At 45.0% G+C, this 21,518-nt stretch overlaps 1 protein-coding gene across 5 annotated transcripts in view; it reads left to right on the forward strand.

Moving 5' to 3' along the window:
- Positions 1-15,921, forward strand: part of EYA2 (EYA transcriptional coactivator and phosphatase 2) — a 129,405-nt gene extending 113,484 nt beyond the window's left edge. For all 5 annotated transcript variants that reach the window (XM_083618787.1, XM_083618789.1, XM_083618785.1 and 2 more), the window contains exons 11-16: positions 5,701-5,759; positions 6,605-6,765; positions 9,787-9,901; positions 10,448-10,569; positions 11,097-11,197; positions 15,078-15,921. In XM_083618787.1, coding sequence (XP_083474913.1) covers positions 5,701-5,759; positions 6,605-6,765; positions 9,787-9,901; positions 10,448-10,569; positions 11,097-11,197; positions 15,078-15,158 — 639 coding nt within the window. In that variant the 3' untranslated portion in view covers positions 15,159-15,921. The remainder of the gene's footprint in view (positions 1-5,700; positions 5,760-6,604; positions 6,766-9,786; positions 9,902-10,447; positions 10,570-11,096; positions 11,198-15,077) is intronic.
- The last annotated feature ends 5,597 nt before the right edge of the window (positions 15,922-21,518 follow it).

Here is a 21,518-nt window from a genome sequence, read left to right on the forward strand (position 1 = left end):
CTTTTGGGGGAGGGGACAGTAATTCTGTCTAAGGCTGAGATGTCCAGAAAAGAAATTAAAAATTTGAACAAGGAACACATACATTTTAATCAGAGCATCAAAGTAACTTTGTAAATTACTTTTATTTCTATTTCCAAATGTCTGTAGTATCAGGGTGGGTGTGGGTGTATGCATTCAAATTCCATACTGGCTAGAAAATTACAATACTAGGAATGAAACTGCAGTGTCATTTGCAAGCATAAGTCCAAAGGGGCAGAATACAAGAATTTTGGCTTCTTCTTCTTTTTTTGACAACTTACAAAATCACAATCCTATCTTCTAACTTCTGGAGCCCATAAAATCCAGAATTTCCCTTGCGAGCCTGCCATCTCCTGTTGGCTTATTTATAGACACCGATTCGCATTTGATCACCAGAGAGAGATGATCTAAACATTACAGCACCATAGCAATTGCTCTTGGAGACTACAAGTAGTGTTTGTGGTTTATTTTAATTACCCACATGGCCTGTAAGAGGCACAGCAATCACAGATCCCTATGAGATCTCAGCGTATCAGTTAAAGCCAACAGATGTGGAGCCTGGTCTTGGAAATGTCCTCATTACCAAACTTTATTCAAGCCAAACTGGAGCCTCATGTTGAGCCACCCAGATGTTCACATCCTCCTCGTTGCTCACCAAGGTCTCAAAAGCAAAATCTGCAAGAATGAAAAATTAGTCTGGTAACCAAGTACTGTAGTAAAATATGGTCTACATTCTTGCCTTGTCCAGCTTTGCTGTGTTTTACCCAGTAACATGATAGTGTCGGTCGGCAACGGACTATGAGGTAGTGTCTCACTAAGTGTCATGGTATTTTATTAAGTCAGAAATGTGATCGCTACTGTTGTCAAACTTTAGCATACAGAACAATTCATTCACAAATGAGAAAAGCAGATTCCCCCCTGACAAATGCCTTTCCCCTGACATAATTGTGCTGCGCAGTGCAACTCAAGTTGAGTGGGCTGCGACAATATTATTCCAGCGTGGCTTTTCACAATCCACATGCACGGCTGAGAATGTTTTTATCATTTTGGAAAGGCATGCGAGTGTGCCAGCAGAAATGTGCTTTTAATTTTGTTTTCTCGGGCCATGTTTGTAGAGTCAGCCCTCACTTAAAATGCAGCCTGAAAGGAAGGAAGGAACTATAGATATTACTATCAGCATGGAATTGGCATATCAGATTCGCCTTCAGCAAAAGTCTGGCTTGTAACGCACACAAGCGAGCGAAAGCAGGATCTGTGTGTCTGCTGTGATGGTCCTTGACTTTTTAAGGAACGTCAAGGAAGCTTAAAGAAATGCACCTGTAGATGCATGGGTTGAATCCCATGTTTGTATCATATAAGGGGCCTGGGGTTGGGACAGGTCTCAATCAGGAACCTCAATAAGGCAGTGTGCTGGGGTTTTTTGCAACCATGGCCAACCTCTGGGTATGAGGGGTACTGCGTAGGCTGCAGTATCCCACCCACCACACACCCCTTCCTCCGCCCCTGGCTTCACCTCACCCATCTTGCCCTGCCCATCTCACTGTCTTCTCTGGACTCTGCCTTTGGCCTTCTTCTGTGCCCTTGCCTTTGGCCCCTCAGATCCTGATCTGTCTTTCCAAAACAGAACAGCGTACAAAGAGCCCTATTGGATCACACCAAAGGCCTATCTAGTGCAGAGTCATGTCTCCCACAGCAGCCAATCAAATGTCTCTGCAAAGTCCACAAGTTGGACATAAGGGAAATAGCCCTCTTGCACTTATGATCCCTAGCACCTGAGATTTAGAAGCGTCTTGCCTCTGATCCTGGAGGTAGCATATAGCCATAATCTCTTCGCTCACCTGTAACTATGCTGGACTGTTGGATCCTTTACGTAAGGCCCAACTCTGGCATGGGGGTTGGCTAGATGACCATCGGGGGAAGCCTTCCAACTCTACAACTCAATGAGCTTCCCTCCTGATGCAAGCAACAGCTTCACAGGGCTATTTCCATCAAGAAAAGTTAATATTTCTTCACCTGCTCTGCTCCAAATGCTTATCAGTGTTTTTATTTAAAAACTGGTCACCTTAAATGCAGTTAGCATAGTGTGTAGTTTTGCTATCACCCACCCTACTCATCAAATGTTACTCAGTAAAAGTCTTCCTCCCTTGAAGCTTTTGCAACTCTGTGAAAATACCAAGTCAATGTGATAGTTTTGGGGTGGGGTAAGGGGGGGCAGCGGAAGCAACTTTCTGATTTGCATGTACACTCACTGCAGCATGGTTTTTTTGTTTCTGCCCTGCGAGGGTCACGGAAGGAAGCTTCCTGACTCTTTAGGAATTTGGAATGTCAAACCAAATAAAGAAACCATTAAAATAACATAGTTAAAGTTTTTGAGGTTGAGGCCTCCTCCACTCAGACAATAAAGAACTTGGAAGATAAGGTTTTAGAGTGCATATTTCACAGTGGCTGAACTCCAAGTCCGTTATCTACCAAGATGGGCTTTGGTTGCTTTTCTCCTCCAAAGTTTTTGTATAACTTTATAGGCATGCACAAATAATAAGGTTGATAGCTGTAGTGTTTTCCTGTCAGAATTTCCTCTGTGCTCAGCAAGTAGAAATGATCATCCCCTAAGAGTTCTTGGCAGGCGACTGTCCCTGGTTCCTTAAGATTTTCTGTATTGACAGTTCGAAGGTGCTGAACTCTGCTAATTAGCATGGAATAATCATCATCCTCTAGTTCTGCACTTATAATCACTACCCTGTTTTTCTTCTTCTTCCAGTCATTGATATACAACAGCCAAAGCTATGAATGACATATCAGCACATTTGTTTAGTGGTGTAAAAATTATTGTGGCTGAGCATTCCTCTCTTAGGCAGATTGCTAACTAACAGCTTGGTGATAAGAACATAAGAACCAGCTTGATCCAACCAGGGGCCCATCTAGTCCAGCATCCTGTTCTCATAGTGGTGAACCACATGTCTATAGGAAGCCCAAAGCAGAACCTGAGTGCAACAACACTGATGAATTAGTGGTTCTTTATCAGTAGGTTAGGAGATGGAGTTTGTTTGATTGTTTTGAAGATAATAGCCACCAGAGATTGGGAAATATGGCGCAAAAGCTAATAAGGTGGGATACAGAGTATGCACCTGTTTGCTGAAGGCTGTTCGTTGCATGTGCATTACAAGGCCCCAGATCTATCCATATGAACCTACCCAGACCCTGAGATCATCTTCTATCCATATGAAGGTACCCGAACCCTGAGATCATCTTCTGAGGCCCTCCTTCATGTGCCTCCTGCTCGAGAGGTCCGGAGGGTGGTAACTTGAGAACATGCCTTCTCTGCAGTGTTTCCCCATCTGTGGAATTCTCTCCCCTGGGAAGTTTGCCTGGCAAACTTTTGCCTTTAGGTGCCAGGCAAAAACATTCCTTTTTAACCAGGCCTTTGGTTGATTTGAGACATCCTGTGCCCTTTTAAAATGTGTTTTTTTGGGGGGATGGGGGCTGTTGGGTTGTTGTTTTTATTTTGATTATATATTTTGTGGTCTTATATTCTGATTTTGTTCTGTGAACCGCCCTGAGACCTTTGGGTATAGGGCAGTATATAAATTTAATAAATCATCATCATTATCATCATCATCATCTAGTGTGGAGTAGCAGATCAGCTGCCTTGTAGGAGTGCCTGCTGTTTGCTTTCAATTACCGCTCCATAAGACACACAGACATTTCCCCTTAGATTTTAAGAGGGGGAAAGTATGTCTTATGGAGCGAAAAATACGGTATATTTTTTTAAGGAAATTGTTGTTTCTATGCGCTGCTCTGGCTCATCAGAAATGGCTTAGTCATTCTGGCCGGAAGCTGTCTGCGGACAAACGCCAGCTCCCTCAGCCTATAGAGCGAGATGAACGCGCAACCCCAGAGTCATCCGAGACTAGACCTAATGGTCAGGGGTACCTTTACCTTTACGGAAAGCAAATGCTATAAAAATGCCACAGACCTTGGGTGTGTATACATCATACATTTAAAGCACATTCATGTCAACAGTCCTGGCAGCTGTGGTTTACCCCTCACAAAGCTTTCATTCCTAAATCCCTTAACATACTACGGTTGCTATTGGGGGGGGGTGCTTTAAAATGTATGTTGTGTACATTGCCCTCCTGTGTTTTCTTATACTGAGTAAGCCAAGTCCAGGTAACATTCCCCCTGAAACTTCTCACCATGTTCAGAAATGAGACACATGCAACAATACCATTATTGGAACGAGATATACCGTATTTTTCCCTCTATAACACGCAGATTTTTTCTCCTAAAAAGTAAGGGGAAATGTCTGTGCGTGTTATTGAGCGAATGTGTGGTCCCTGGAGCTGACTGTCCCAAGTACAGGGCAAAAATCAGGCAAAAATCATATTGCGCCGTCACGGAGGAGAGGAGGCTGCTGCTTTCCTGCATTCTGCCTCAGGGTCTTACTGCCCACCCTCTTCTGTTTCGTTACTGTGTTTGCTCAAACGGAACAAAGAGCAGGCAAATCCCCTCCCCTCCAGGCAAGCAGAGGGGAAAGCAGAGCGTCCTTCCCTCTAATTCCTCTCCGTGCTCCGGTGCTGCTGCTGCTGCGTGTAGGGACTCGCAGGCAGCAGAAAACATGCAGGAGAGAGAGGGGGGGGCTGGCTTGGGGGGGGACTTTTGCCTTCCTTTCCCCCCCCTTTAAACCCCTCTCTTGCATTCTTAGCCAGCTGCTTCTCTGCACACGCCTCTCGTGCTCCTTGTCCCTTCTATGTTTTTCCTTCCCTCCCCACTTAAAACGTGGTTACAAAGCATGGATCCACATGGATCCTCACGATCTTTGCATTGGGTCACCCCAAATTCACCATCAGATCACATAGCAATGATCTGATGCAAAAACAGGGCTGCAATGGTGCAAAAACGTGGTTACAAAGCATGGATCCACATGGATCCTCAGGATCTTTGCATTGGGTCACCCCAGATTCACCATCAGATCACATAGCATGTCCATGGCTACAGCCTGCACCAAAAAAAATCACGCACCCACTGTTGCCTGGGGCTGCAATGGTGCAAAAACGTGGTTACAAAGCACAGATCGACATGGATTCTCAGGATTTTTGCACTGGGCTACCCCAAACTCACCGTCAAATCACATGTCTGTGGCCACAGCATGAAGCACAAAAATGATACATCCACTGTTTCATTCAGATTTTTTTTTCTTGTTTTCCTCCTCTAAAAACTATGTGCGTGTTATGGTCAGGTGCGTGTTATCGAGCGAAAAATACGGTATATGTTGGTGTTGGTCTCCTTTTCCTTGGAACCTTGCTCTCTCTAAAGAAGGAAGTTTGTAGGTTTAGGCATAGAAACGATTAATGATGCTGTCCTCCTGAAAGACAATGATGTTTCTTTGCATGTTTCAACACTGCCTGGAATGAATAGGAAACAATTTACCCTTAGGTGGGTAACTGAGTTGTATGAGTGACCTTATTGTCTGTGAGAATTGCTGTGTTTAACCGCATATAACTCGTGTTCTGGGAAAGTGGTATCTGACTGAAATGTTGCTTGTAATGTGATTACTATAATTGACCAGAAATTGTTTGGGGAATCTTTCCTCAGCATGGTTTCTGTTGCACAAAATCTCTCCATTGTTGTTTTTACAAAGCAATACTCATTTCCTGGCTGATTGTTTTTGGAAATGGTTTTCAGGATTGTGACCAGATACACATAGATGATGTGTCATCAGACGACAATGGGCAAGATTTAAGGTAAGGCGACTGTGTTGCAGCATGCAATGTAACTGGTCCCCCAGCTATTTCTGGATACTTGGAGAATAGCCAATGACATAGACTGTAGGCTGTTTGATTTAGCCATTTTTTCTTTGATCTGACCAGTTTTTCTGCTCTATGGGGAGAGTGCAATTGTCTCATTATTGTATTTTCAAGCAGTTATCTAGTACCAGAAGTTTCAGAGGAGAATTAAATGCACCTGACACTTGACAAAGGGGTGCATCTCTTATCTTCAAATTAATTTTCCCACAATCAAACCATATGCTTGTGATCCCATTCCTTCACCATTGGGGCCCAAGTTCCCATTGGGTAAAGGGAATATAGGGAATATTTGTCATTGGGGCCAACCCATTGATGGGGCCACCAAAAAGCCACGTTGCTTTAAATCTGACTTAGGACCATATATGCAGTAGCCTCAGAACTGCAGTGCAGTTATTCCCTGCTTTTCACAAACTGCTTGCTCGGACACCCTTAATTCCGTGGGGACTTGCAAAGGCCGACTTCCAGTTGGACTGTTCATTGCCTTTATCTTATGTTTCATTTAATCAGCATGTTGATAAAAGCATATGGTAACTAGCTGAGAGTTTGAGTCAATAGATGACCCTTTTCAGTGAGCGAATGTACATCAACTGATATGTATACCATAGGCAGAGAGGACAAAATTACAGGGCAAATGGAGAAGGACACTTTCTTTTCATCGTCCACTGACTCTAGTTTAGCCAGAAGTCTGGAGCATGTCTTCCTCTTGTCTAGTTTATCCGTCCTAATGGGAAGCGTAGGTTATAATTTCACTCCTTCCCCCTCTCCTCCTTTCTTTGCCACAGCACATATAATTTCTCAGCAGATGGCTTTCACAGTTCAACCGCTGGAGCAAATCTTTGTCTGGGCTCGGGAGTTCACGGGGGAGTTGATTGGATGAGGAAATTAGCATTCCGCTACCGGCGGGTGAAAGAACTTTACAACACCTACAAAAACAATGTCGGCGGTAAGTGTCTCCCCAACCCATCAGGGAAGGCTCCTCTGCATCCTTGTTAAGACTCTTGCCTTCCTGTTCTTCAGAGCAGATGCAGAGAACGGCTTGCATATTTTGCAATTTAGAGACGGGGAAGTACCAAAAAAAAGTGGGGGGGGACGTTGTTTATTTTCCAGTTCTCCTAACAAATTTGGCGAGAGATCACGGCAACCTTCCCCTGACCTGGTACCTTCCAGATGTTTTGTACAATGGATCCCACCATTGGACATGCTGGCTGAGGCTGATGGGGTTTGTAGTCCAACAGCATTTGAAGGGCAGTAGGTTGGGGGCAGCTGGGTTACACGATGGCCTGATCTTATAAGGGTAGTCTTGTCATTGGAGCAAAATACCGGGGTTGTCATTGCTCTTGACCCCACTCCCAGTCCTGCTTTTATTATATGTTGAAGGTGGAGAGATACTATTGCTAGGTCCACATTGCCTGGTTTAAGTTGGAAAGTGAACCACTTCCGCTGATCTGCAGTTTAAAGGGCCTGAATTCTTGAGATAGCTCAGTTGATAGAGCATGAGACTCTTCATCTCAGGGTCATGAGTTGAAGCCCCACGTTGGGCAAAAGATTTCTGCATTGCAGAGGGTTGTACTAGATGACCCTGGTGGTCTCTTCCAATGCTACAATTCTATGATCTATGATTCTGCGAGTGTGAGCGCTAGGAAAGACTTCTACTTAAGATCTTAGAGAACTGGTCTTGGGTTTCACACTCATACACAGACATGCACACACAGATGTATTCCCTTCCTCCATCAGCACCAACTTGCTTGGGATCTTCGCGGAGCAGCTCCAGAGAGGAATCTGCTAGTGGGGAATGTTTTCATTATACTGCTTTTAGTCATTGGTGTTTTCCAATTCATACAGAAAAGCAGTTATCTGCCTCAGCAGCAGCAGCCCACTGTCATGGACCCAGGCTAACACTTGAAGTTAGGGAAATCACCTTGTTAATCAGGCTAATATAATACTAAACATGGTTAATAGAAACTCCTGGGGTGGTGGGGCTCCAAAAATGGCCTAACGACTTCAGGTTAGCTCAGTCCATTAGAGCGTGGTGCTGATAGCACCAAGATTGCAGGTTCGATAGCTGCATATTCATGCATTTTAGTCATTTGGGCTAGATGTTCTTCAGGGTCCCTTCCAACTCTATGATCTGTAGCCAAGGTGCTGAGGCCAGGCCTGCCCGATTAGTCCAGGTTGGGCAGGGGAGTTTCACCAGAAAGCCTGCCATTCACCTTCACAATTCCATTACAAAACATTGTGGAGCCCCACAATGCAGCCCCAGCATTGTTCATAGTAGAAGCTGCTCAGCATTGCATCTTCACATCCGTCACATAGCTAGAACTAACACCAAAAAGGCAGGAAGGGGTTGGAAAGGAGGGAGGGAGAAATGGCAATTGCTCCTCCAGGTATTTTAAACTTGCATTGTCTGCCATTATTATCCAGAATAATGACCTTGGCACACAGCTTTTCAGGGGGATTGAAGAAATAATAACTGGTTGGGCTTATCTAGCTGTCTGCTTCAGCTCAGACCATTGGCTCCTTTCAGACAGTCACTAATCTGCAGGAAATGGCCTGCACCTTTAATGGTTATTGTTTAAGTTCATGGTGCATGTTCTGCTGAATATGTTTTTAAAGGCACACATAAAACATTTAACAGCTGATAAATGTAAAAAAATAACAATAAAAATCCAAACCCACTCTGGGCCAGTTTTGACTTCATCAACACAACTTTTTCCAAGACTGCTCCAAGGCAGCATAAGCCTCTAACTACACATGGTGCTCAGTTGTAGGAATGTTCTGCCCGAGGTATGTAGGGAAGTGAGTGAGCCAAAGGCTCCGACCTCTTTCCCCAAGGATTATTTTTCTTACCAAAATTCCAGTGTTGCTTGACCTCCTGCAGGAGAAAACTTACCAGCACCTGCATCTTTCGCCCTGCAAGCGTCAAGCAGCTTGGACAGGGCGAGTGCGATAAGGAAAATAGCTCATAGGGAAAGAGAAAAGCCCCTCGCTGTGACCCTCTGATTCAGAATGCAGTATCCCACAACCGTAAAGGAAGTGTGCATGTGCAGAGAGGGGTAGGAGAAGAGAACTCAGGGGAAACATGCACACACTTTGAGCATCACAGGTCAAATGAGACATGACACTAATTGCACGAATGCAATGAACGTGTCTAGTTTTTAAATCTTTAAATTGCAGGTACAAGCGGGGGGAGGGGGGTCATTATCAGGACTGTAATTTGTGGGTAGATTTCCCATGCTGCAATTTCACATGAAATCCCTGCCCCACCGAAGCTGTCGGAAGGGAAAAGGCCATTTAATGGAGCCCCAGCAAGGTGCTATTTAAATTTTAAAAACCAAAGCACTTAAATTGGATGCTCCCATTTAAGGTAGCCCACTGAGGGAGTCTTGCCTGAGGACACCCCAGAGAAACTGAAGCCAGCTCTGTGCAGTCGGAAGAACAGGAGGGCTGTTCAGGACTGGGTGAGGCTGTAGCGCATCCTTGGCCAAACGGCTGCACTCCAACTCCCCATCAGCCCTAGCCAGCACAGCTACTGAAAGAAGAACTTGGGGGCACCCGGTTGGCAAAGGCTGCTGCAGCCAGTCAAAGGAGAAACCGTGTGAGACAGCAGCACTGAGACTTGGGGCCTGCTGGGGGTGGGATGGGATGTGGGGAGGAAAGCTCTACCACAAGTGGCTTAGGAGGGAAAACCAACCAGCGATGTGCTGCTTCATTTCGTTACAAGCACCTTTCTGCAATACGGTTTCGCTCCCAGCTCTTTGGCACATGGTGATTATCAACTGCGCAGGGGGGGGGGCTGTAGGCGGCTGGTGGATGGATGGCCCTGCCTTTTGGGCATCAGGTTGTACTAGTTGGATTTCTGGCTCATTCCAACTCAATGATTCTATGGCTTTGCAAAAGCCATGTGCAAGCTATTCCGCGCCTTCCCATTGGAACCAGCTACAAACGCTGCTTTCTCTATCCACAGGTTTAATAGGAGCTCCTAAGAGGGAAACCTGGCTGCAGTTAAGAGCAGAACTGGAAGCGCTGACTGATCTCTGGCTAACACATGCTTTGAAAGCTCTGGATTTGATACATTCCCGGTAAGAACGGCTTAAGGAGTCGTCTCCAGGCTGCAAGAAGTTTTACTTTCCTCTTGTGTTCTCCAAACAAACCGAGGCACGTTTATTTATAGGACACCTTTGGCCAAATTTGTGGGGGGCCACATCTGGACATGTGATGGGGAACTAGATCTAAAACCAGAACAATCCTGGCTCCCAAATATAATAGTTTTGTGCAGAAAGCAGGAAAGCAATAAAGGGAGTCAGCTGCCCAAGGGGGGCGCAGTGTAAATGCTATTGGAGTTTTACACCATTTATATCCCCAGTGTGTGATTACTTGTGACGTACTCCTCTTTCAGGCTAGTTTTGAGTTATAATAAATTATGGAGGGAGAAAAACGTTTTAAGAGTCTAGCCACTGCTGACTGTGTTAATCACTGATTTCAAGGGACTCGTTGCTGGCAAACCTTATATCCTGCTTCCAGTTTAGCCTAATAGAGCAGAAAAGCAAAGATCTCTCGGGGGGGGGAGGGTGGAAAGGGAGGGATCCCCATTGACTTTAATTCTGTCGCTGCTTTCTGTCTTGCAGGCCCAACTGTGTAAATGTTTTGGTGACTACAACCCAGCTCATACCAGCCCTTGCAAAAGTCCTGCTTTATGGACTAGGCACTGTCTTCCCAATTGAAAATATTTATAGTGCAACAAAGACAGGTAAGAACAATTGGTTGCATCCAGGGTTGACCTGTTGATTTAATGGGCCTAAGTTGCTTGTGTCCACTAATATCAGTGGGTCTGCTGTGAGTATGAATAGTGTGGATATAAACCCCATGAGCGGAATTCAGTATGGTGCCAAGAGTGGGGGTCTGGTTGTCTGGGCAGTCCGTGACCTCCATACACTGTCCAGGCTTGTGGGGCCACTTCGGTGCTGCTAACACAGTGGCTTGACTTTACCCCTGGAGGTTCTCAAAGGCAGGGGCTGGCCAGGCAGGGCTAGTTTCTGCACACAATCCTCTCTCTCCTCCATCCAGACCAGCATAAAGTGTGCCCGCCGAGCAAAAGCCCTTGAGTGTGGCCCAGGGAGAGTTTCAAGGACCAGAGAGACAGGCCAGGGAAGCCTGAAGTTCCCCACCCCTGGGCTAGATGAATGCACCCCTAAACCCACATACAAAGAACAAATGACTCTCAGTTCCTTTATCACCTTTGCCCAGAAAAAATAATGACTCCTTTTTGTTATGCAGGGAAAGAGAGCTGTTTCGAAAGGATAATGCAGAGGTTTGGACGGAAAGCTGTGTACATCGTAATAGGAGATGGTGTTGAAGAGGAACAGGGGGCAAAAAAGGTACGGTTTTCAGGTTCGCAACCCCACTTTTAAAAGAATAGCTCAGAAAGCATTCTCACCTTTTACCTGAATCATGGACAGAAATTAGCTCATTATTTTTTTCCTGGCCTGAAAGTTCATAAAGCACTGTGAGCAATTTCCTACTGTAAATCCTCTCTCCATCCTCCTCAGCCGTTGAGGAATTTCCAACAGTTTCCCACTTGCTACAGAAACTGCTCTTGATTAACAACTGTTGGTTAGGTACATAAATAAGGAGTAAGAGCGAGTCAGTGAGTGCGTCGAGATCTGCTGTTCCTCATTTCTGCTGTGTGTGGGGTGGAGCACACAAAGTTGCTTTGCTAGTGCGTCCATTGATCTATGGCAGGGGGTCTCTGGGATTTCAGGCAGGGTCTTTCACAGCCCAACTTGAAGATGCCAAGAATTGAACTTGGCACCTTCTGCTGCGTGGAAGGTATCTGTTCTTACCACGGACCTAAGGCCCCCCCATCTCTTTCCCCCAGCGCTGTTTTCCAAATGAAAATCCATCCACCCACACACTGCAGAAAGCTACTCTTTGCCTCATTAGGCTGTACACCTCTCTTTTCCCCTGTGTGCATGCACTTCTTCTGTTGGGCTGATTTAAGCTGAGCAGCTGCCCAGCAAATGTGTCGGTTCTCCAGGAGTTAAAAAGTTAACACCAGAAATGCATTAGGAAGAAAGTGAAGAAGTCATAATAATAGCGCGAAGCTTCAGACAGGGCTCCCGCGAACTTCAAAGGTAACAGGGTCAGTGCACAGAGGTGCATCAAAGGCCACCGGCTCCCTGACAGTGGGGTTAAGCAATACCTTTTACAAACTGTGCCGCAAGAAGAGGGGGCCCCCTTTGCTGGTGTCTCCTGCTTTAAGCCTCTTCCCCCTTAATGGGCGCACATTCTTTGCCCGGAGCTGTCAGGGCCTCTGATTGATGATGATCATTAGCAAGGGTGACTACACACCTGAGCTCTATAAACCCATGGGGAGGGCAGTCCTGATGATATCTCTCGGCCTGAGTGGGTCATTTCTCTTCACCTGTCGGGGCGAGTGATGAATGGATGGGAGCTGAGCAGCAGGCGTGGCTGCGCTGCCAACATCTCATCTCTTCAGAGAAAGAAAAACAGATCATTTAAATGGAAGCAGAGCCATGTGGGGAAAGCAGAGGAGGAATGAATGAGGTGGAAGTAGTGACATCTTCTGCTTCAAGGGCAGGCGGCTGACTTCGGATTTGTTTTTACATTACTTTCTTTTTTAAAAAAAATAAATACATTTTTATTAATTTTAACATATCATTTCCAGCAGTCATTTAACATAACTTCTTATCTTATACAATATTTTAGACTTCCGTCAACTACCTCTGAAGATTTTCCATTCTTTATCACTTAATCTGCATTTCTTAATTTCTCTATTATTTATCCTTAACTGATATTCTCTTCATAATCTTCCTGGCAATATTTCGCAGAATCCTCCTTATAAAATTTCTTGCAATCCTACTAGCGTAATCTGTTTGTTACAATTGCTTTTCAGATAATTCAAATATTTACTTTCAGATAATTCAAATATTTACTCCAGTCCTCCAGTCCCGCAGGTTTTGAATCCTTCCTGTCAATTTGTCTAGTTCTGCATACCGTATTGTTCACTCTATAAGACGCACTTTCCCCCCCTCCAAAAACTAAGAGGAAATGTGTGTGCGTCTTATGGAGCGAATGCAGGCTCCATGGCTTCAGCGATAGCAACATGAAGCCTCCGAAGTGCAGTGGGAGCACTCTCGTTGTGCTCCAGGGGCTTCAGGTTACTTTCGCTGAAGCCTGGAGAGCAAGAGGGGTCGGTGCGCACTGATCCCTCTCATTCTCTAGGCTTCAGCGAAAGGAGGCTTCAGGCGGCTATCCCTGAAGCCTGGAGAGCAAGTGGGGTTGGTGTGCACCGACCCCTCTCGCTCTCCTGGCGCTGCACAGAGAGGGAGAGCTGCGCAGCGCCCCTTCAGCAAAGTGGGAGGAGAAATGAAGGGGCTCCATTTCTCCTGCCACTTTGCTGAAGGGGCGCTGCGCAGAGAGGGGGAAAAAAATTTTCTTGTTCTCCCCCTCTAAAACAAGGTGCGTCCTATAGAGTGAAAAATACAGTAGTCCATTAATTTCATTTGCCACTCTTCTTTCATCGGTAATTCTTCTTGTTTCCATTTTTGTGCCAATAATATGTTTTTACATTACTTTCATCACACACGTATTCCACCAGTCCTCCCAAGTTTGATCACCATATGTGGAATCATCATTCCGTTTTATCCTCCCAGCATCCCTATAAGGTAGGCTAGACTAGGGGAGAATAATTTGTCCATCCAGAAAGCTGAACAAGGATTTCAGCACACCTCTCCCCAGTCCCAAATCCAAATTTCAGATGGTTCATGAAACCACCCGATTTCTCAATTGTAACACCTTTACTGCGTGTCTTGAGTATGGGAAGAAAATGGTGATAAATCAGTTATAATTGTGCGTATGAGGTTGGATTTAGATCTGGCAGGCCTGGTTTCCATTCTGAGCACAGCCACTGTACCCTTCAGATAATTCCTAGATATTTCTAAGGCAGTGATCTGTTGGTGAAATGGGGGGAAATAGCAGATTACTTGAAATGGGTGGTTGATAATAATTACTCAGCAGCAGACTGAGTTGCATTTTAACAGTGGGAGAGAGTAAATCTCTGCATAATGGAGATATGAATAGCACTCACACCTTTTACATATATATTTCATATAGTCCACTCAGGTTTAAAAATAAGACCCACAATAATACCACAATGAGATTTTTGCCTTGAAGTCTGAAATACCAAAATGAAAGTTGGTATGCACATTCAATGCATTATTCTACATCAAAGGACTCAAGCCTGGCTCCTGCACCGTTTTTTTAAGGTGGGGTGAAAAGATGTCAAATGCACTGCAGACAGATCTGAACAAAAGCCATCTGTTAGGACCTGAGAGACCAGGGCACAAATCCCCACTCAGCCATAAACCTCACTGGGTGACCTTGACTAATCACAGTCTCTCAGCCTAACCTACCTCACAGGGTTGTTGTAAGAGTAAAATGGAGAGAGGGGAGAACCAAGGGCCTTCTGGCAGTTTCCTCCCTGCAAGAAGTGAAGTTACAGGGAACCAGGCACAGGGCCTTCTTGGCAGTGGCACCCTCCCTGTGGAACACCCTCCCATCAGATGTCAAGGAGATAAAGAACTACACAACTTTTAGAAGACATCTGAAGGCTGCCCTGTATTGGAATGTTTTTAATGTTTGATGTATTCTTATGTGTTTATATGTGTTGGAAGCCTCCCAGAGTGGCTGGGGAAACCCAGCCAAATGGGTGGGGTATAAATCATGGGCATAGTAAAACAATAGAAAAACGTAACTGACCAGTCACATTGTTTCTGCCTCCCCCCAAATTCCTGCCCCTCCTAACAAATTCCTGCCCCCCTCCCAACAAAAATCCTGGCTATGCCCATGGTAGTAGCAGCAGCAGCAGCAGCAGCAGCAGTAGTAATAATAATGGTGCCTTGAGCTCCTTGGATGAAAGGTGGAATATAAATGTTATAAATGAGATGTAAGCTATAGAGCAAGCCAGTTGTATATCAGGGATGAGGAAAATGTGGCCCCTTAGATGTTGTAGACTACAACTCCCATCATCCTTAGGTATCAGCCCTGCTGGCTGAGGCTGATGAGTAACGGTTGTCTCTCTTTTGATCACTGCCCCACCCACATACAATGATTATCCATGTCTTTTTTAGATTCTATATAAATGAAACTGGTCACATTACTCAATTACCACTGTTTGGGTGATGATTATGCGAATGTCTTATGACCCTATTCCTGTTTTAAAACATCTCCTCCTAGCACAACATGCCTTTCTGGAGGATCTCCTGCCACGCCGACCTTGAGGCTCTGCGACACGCACTGGAGCTGGAATACTTGTAGCAGACCCAGAAGTCTCCACGGTGGGCTTCGCCATCACTCCCGAAGACACAGATCTATTTTCCTGGCATTTTCTCTTGGGGTGGAGCTCTTTTGTATGAAAGTCTTTTAAAGAGAATCTGCACCAGGAGCACAGCATAACCAAGTTCCTCTTTTCTTTCTTTTTTTGGATGGAGAAGAAACCTTTAAATGACCTTAATAACTGGATGCTTAAAACTGAAGTGGGACATTTGCCATGTAAATTACTTCCAGGCATGCAGGAAGATCAGTCCTGGTTTAATTCATTAGGGTTTTTTCCCCCCTTCTTCTTTCTTGCTTTTAATAAATGGGAATAGGGTGGGAAGACGTGACATGGAGTTTCTAGGCATATTTGCTGGACAGTTTTATCAATTCAGAGGAGTTTCTGAGGTGGGGTGGGGAAAGATTGAAATAGATGATTTTTTTGGTATTTTTTTAATTTATGAACTAATCCTATTACTCTGATATTAAGCTCAGTACCTGTGTTTGTATCTGCTGAGTTGGATGGACTTGGCCCATTCTAATTTAATAGCTCTCTTCTCCAAGGTTAACTGTGGGGAACAATCATTATCATGTCCATTTGAAATGAGCACATGTGGGACTCTTGGTGTAAAAACTATAGCTAGTTTTTGGAAACTGTGGCATGTGGGCTGCACCCATGTCTCTGTAGGCTGCCATCTTGTTTTCGCATGGTCAGGAGAAAGAGTTACCTTGTGATGAGTGAATGGCAATAAAACTATGTTTACAATTTTAGGGCTAACGTGATTGCTTACTGACGTAGATTGAGCTTGTTGCCTCGCTTCCTGCTTATCTGGATCCTGTAAAGCAGGGGCGTTGGTCCTGTGGCACTCCAACTCCCATCAGTCCCAGCCAGCATGGCCCATGGTGAGGGGAGTTGTAGTACAGCAACATCCAGAGGGCTACAGGTTCTCCATCCCTGCTGCAAAGTTTTGCTTCATAGTCCCCTGCTGACGGCTGCGTAAATGCCAACACAAAGCCAGGAGGCATTAAAGTCCATATCTAGAGATGGCTCGTGTGCATTCATGGATTTTGTGGAAATGATTAAATTCGAGAGACCTCTTGCATATTCACCACTCGCACCATGTCATGGGGTAGCAGGGGTGGTAGTGGCTGGTGGCATTGCTGTGACTTACCAAGTGGGAAAGGGGGAAGGTTGGCGCAGTGCAGTTACGTACCAAACACTCCTCCTTGTGTGTTTGCACCTTGCCACCCCCCAGCCCACCCCACTTCGTCCCAGTAAGCTACAGAGATGCTGGTGAGCAGGAGGTCAGGTGAGCACTACTGCCTCACCCTGCAAACCACTACCACCTAGGGGAAAGAAAAGGGGAAAGACTATGTATCAGGGCAACGCTGACTTGATGTTTATTGGGGTTTTGCAACAAGGAGGATGGTTTTTATGGTAACGAGGCTTTGCAGTAGTTAGCCCTAAAATTTATCCCCCGAGGGAACCTTGAAATATCGGGAAGAGGTAGGCTCCCATGCACCTCCGTGGATGTCCTAGCCTTTGGAGTCTAGAGGGAGAAGACAAGAATGGGACAAAGCATGCTTTTCTGGCTCTAGTGTTGGCTGCTGAATTATTCTTAAAAACAGACATACATTTGGCCGCAAGGCCAGGACAGGAAACCAAAAGGAAGGAAAAGGAAGACAACTTTGAGGCTTCCAAGAGAGGAACAAATTGAATTAAAGACAGGAAGTCTCGAGGGATGCAGGGCCAGCTGAAAGCCAGAGCCTTGATAGACAGCAAAACTGAATCTTTTAGCACTTGTCAATCAAGAAAGCATTGCTTTTGCCTGGAATCTTGAGGTTGCTGTATTAGTCTGCCACATTCTCTCTAATAGCACATCCTGTTTTGTAGGAATTACGAAAATACTTCATGACACTATGCTGAAGGGACATATTGAGGGAGATTTGGCAGCTTCTGTCAGTCACCCTGGTTAGCGTGTCTGATAATTTATTTTAGCATTTATCCAGTTTTGTCCTGCTGCGGGCCATCATGGGATAATTCCCTGTGGTGCTCTGAACAGATTAATTGCTGTGCACAAACTGAACAACCACCTAGATGCACTGGAGACCGAAGACTTTGCTAGAGCCAGAGCCATAATGCACACCCAGGTGCAAAGCCACACTACACGGCCAAAGAGACATGGGAAGTGGCCAAATACGTGGCTGGGGAGGGGGCAGTGAACTAAGCATGGGGCTGTTTTATTGATGGACAAAGAAGCTTCTCTCAGTCTTGCTACCTTTCTGTGTTGCAACTAGTAAACATCTGTGCTAGGGGTGGGCAACTCTTTCCACTGAGATTCATAGTCCCTTGGTGGTAATCAGTTGACTGCATCTCAGAGTTGGCTGAGGATGGAGTCAAGAGGATCTTAGTTAAAAGTGGGTGGAGCCAGAGGTAGGCAGGGCCATCCTTTTCCCTTTTTCTCTTTCTGCTTCTCTCCCTCACTCTCCATCTTTCTTGCCCCCCTTCCTCCTACCCCCGTTCCCCCAACACATACATAAAGCCCTAGAATAACAGGGTGCTCACTTCTGATCTACACCGATAAAGCCAGTGCTTTGCTATTGAACATATACTCACCACTTAGCCCAGCAATGAGGAAAAGGCCACCTGTAAGAAGGCCACTCTTAGAAGAAGAACCTAGAACAAGCTGTGCTGGATCAGGCCATTGGCCCATCAAGCCCAGCATCCTTTCCTCATGATGGCCAACCAGATGCCTGTGTCTTCAGAGACAAGTCTCTGACAGTAGCAACAGAGCATAGCCATTGTGGCTGGTCATCATGGATAGCCTTGTCCTCCATGAATTTATGTAACCTTAAAAAGCCATCCGAGCTGGTGGGAGCCATCCGGGAGCTGTATGAAGAAGTGCTTTCTTTTGTCTATCCTGAACTGCCCAACATTCATTTTTTTAAAAAATAATATTTATTACTTTTCCAACAATTTAAACAAAACAAAATAAACAATACAGTACAATACAAAAACACTACATAATATAACATAAAAACATTGAACTGCCCAACATTCAATTTCGTTGAATGCCCACAAATTTTAGCATTAATGAGACATGGAAAAAACCCTTTCTCTATCCACTTTCTCCATGCCTGGAATGAGCTACTGTAGTGGATAGCTAAAACCTTTTGCATGCCATCTTTTACATCTGAGTGTGATTTAAATTTTTAAAAGGGTGAGATCCACAGTAACAGTGCAATTTGGGCTAAGAGTTGCACAGCATCTTTCACAAGTATTAAGATACCTATTGGATTTGGCTGTTGAGCTACACTGTCAACAGAGCTCCTATGGTACCCTTTTCCCCCTTCAGATGGACCAAGCAGTGGCTCCCACAATGCTCAGGTAGCATATCAGGACAGTATCTGGAAATTAATCCATTCTCAGATGCGGTGAACATGGTCAGCTTCCAGCAACAAACTAGACTAGCCAGTCAGGTCAGGAACTCTTTTTGCAGCAGTGGTTTGTTATCCCCTTCAGAGAACTACTATGGAGTTTGGACAAGCACAACCATGGATAGTTTATTTTTTGTTACCAGGTTAAAAAAGCAATAGTCCAAACATCTTAACGCCCTCAATTATGGCTCTAATGAAGCCATGGGAGCACACACGGTGTGCATGGATTCAATTATTTTAGCCCACACCCCTCCCAAGTCCTAGGTGGGGGAATATATGGAGATCACTGTTGGCACTGCAATTGTGGGATTTTTGCTAGTCAGTCCCTGCTCTGTTTACATAGGATTTGCACTCTTCCTGGATCTTAGCCAGGCCAGTCTTGGCTCCTGGAATGGAAATCAAAATATTATTTTGTGTAGGAGATCATCATCAGGATCCCCTCAGAGAGTTGAATGGAAGTCTCTCTGGTGGCAGGTGTACAGCAGAGCTGAAACAAATATGCTGTTTGATTCACATTTGAAGCCATTTAGGCTGGACCAATTATATCCCATTATTTAGATTTTAGATTACTTTGGCGTAACTGTATGGGAGTTTGCAGTCATTGTTTTCGTTTTAGGAAGGGGTAAAAATGAGTTTGTTTACACAGCCTGTATCTGTTGTGAAATCCACTGAAGGAAAGTTTGCAGCAAATATCCACTTTTGTTTTCATCAGTATGCAGCAGCTGTTGTCATCACAAATCCTTTGTCACAAAGAAAGAAAATACCTTTCCAAGGAGCTTCACAGAGCCCTGTCATCTCAGACTCCAAATACTATTCCAGGATCAACGTATTTCCGAATCCATGAACCTGCATGGGAGAAATCCTAAGAAGCTAGTTTAGGTGTGTGTGGGTGTTTATCATAGCTATAATTCACTTGTTACATGATGGGGGCGGCAGAAAGATTGTAAATGTTTATTTGTTGCAGGATTGTTGCTGCATCCACATCAGCCATTTGCCAAAGGGGAAAAAAGGAAAGCTGTAATTATAATTATAAAAAAGATTATTATTTTTTGAGAAAATGTGGCTTGACATACTGAGAGAGAGGCTGTTTCCAAGGGAAAGATATGTTAAGCTGTTTCACTTTTTGGTCTAATGAAGCATTCTGCATCACTGCTGCTAGCCCCTTCCCTACTTACTATAGGACTCTTCCACATGTATTCCCCTCTGTGATTGTGCTTCAGGGCAAAAACAACATGTATCTAGTATTACAGCTAATACATACTGAAGTATTGGGTACATGGGGGTGTTCTAAAACTCATAAAATATTTTTTAAACCAAGTTATTACATCAGGAGCGGTGGTACTCACTCATTCAGAGTAAACCTACTGAAATCAACGGACCTAACTTAAGTCATGTTTGTTGATTTCAGTAGGTCTACTCTTGAGTATAAATACCACCCAAGAGATGTACTTAAACCTCCTGTTTAAATGAGTGGGGCATGAAAATGCTCAACTTTGGCTGGATTGTACTACCGCTGATTTTCAAGAAGGAAAAGCAGTGCCACTTACCTCTTGGAGGGCAGGATACAATCAGCAGCCCCACTCCCAGCTATAACAGTTTTGCTATCATATCCCCCCACCCCATTCAGAGGCCCGTTTCAGATACTTATTCGAATATAAATAAAATGCCATTACAAAGGCACAATTCAGCTTGCTTGCTTTTTAAAAAAGTACTGTTTTGAATATAAAAGGTTATAAGGATTTTGAAACGTAAAGGTTCATAAATGATGCTGACAATAAGATCGTACAACAAAGAGAAAGCAATAGGCAAACAACATATGGTTGTTAATCTGACCGTTAAGATGCCAAGTTCTTTTAATGCATGGAAGGGAAGAGGCAGGAAGCTGTCTTATACCAAATCAGACCAGTGGCCCAGGATCTAGCTCAGTATTGTGCACAATGATTAGCAGTGGCTCCCCAAGATTTCAGGCAGGGAACATTCCCAGACCTGCCTGCAGATGCCAGAGATTGAACCAGGACCTCCTGCATGCAATGCGGATGCACTGTTGCCAAGCTATGCTTTAGCTGTCCACTTGAAGTCATTTCTTGGAATGTGTCTGCTGTTGTATGCTGACAGCTTCTACGAGCCACAGCTGAGAGCTGAGAGTTCTTGGTGGGGACCAAAGGTGGATGGACTACCCCAGAAAGAGCATGGCATGTCAGCCACCAGAGGTACTGTTGTTGTTTAGTTGTGTCCAACTCTTCATGACCCCATGGACCAGAGCACGCCAGGCACTCCTGTCTTCCACTGCCTCCCGCAGCTTGGTCAAACTCATGCTGGTAGCTTCAAGAACACTGTCCAAGCATCTCGTCCTCTGTCGTCCCCTTCTCCTTGTGTCCTCCATGTTTCCCAACATCAGGGTCTTTTCCAGAGAGTCTTTTCTTCTCATGAGGTGGCCAAAGTATTGGAGCCTCAGCTTCAGGATCTGTCCTTCCAGTGAGCGCTCAGGGCTGATTTCCTTCAGAATGGATAGGTCTGATCTTCTTGCAGTCCATGGGGCTCTCAAGAGTCTCCTCCAGCACCATAATTCAAAAGCATCAATTCTTCGGCGATCAGCCTTCTTTATGGTCCAGCTCTCACTTCCATAGATCACTACTGGGAAAACCATAGCCTTAACTATACCTAACACCCCATATTACCCCTCTGCAACATATTCGATTCTGCGACGCCAAGCGCATCCCCACTGCCATTGCATGTTATTTGCTGCCACTAGCAGGTGTTGGAAACACGCAACTTAATGCCATGCACTGTACTGAATGCCATGCTGCAGAGGGGGAAAAGGGAGCTCAACATGAGGCTGCCATTCTCAGCAGCAGCCCTGCACTCCCAATGTGGCTCTGCCCCATGGTAGGGCTCTTCTACATGGCCAAAGCAAGCAAGCAAGCA

This window comes from Podarcis filfolensis (genome assembly GCF_964270895.1).
Source record: "Podarcis filfolensis genome assembly, chromosome: 6".
NCBI classification, from domain to species: domain Eukaryota; kingdom Metazoa; phylum Chordata; class Lepidosauria; order Squamata; family Lacertidae; genus Podarcis; species Podarcis filfolensis.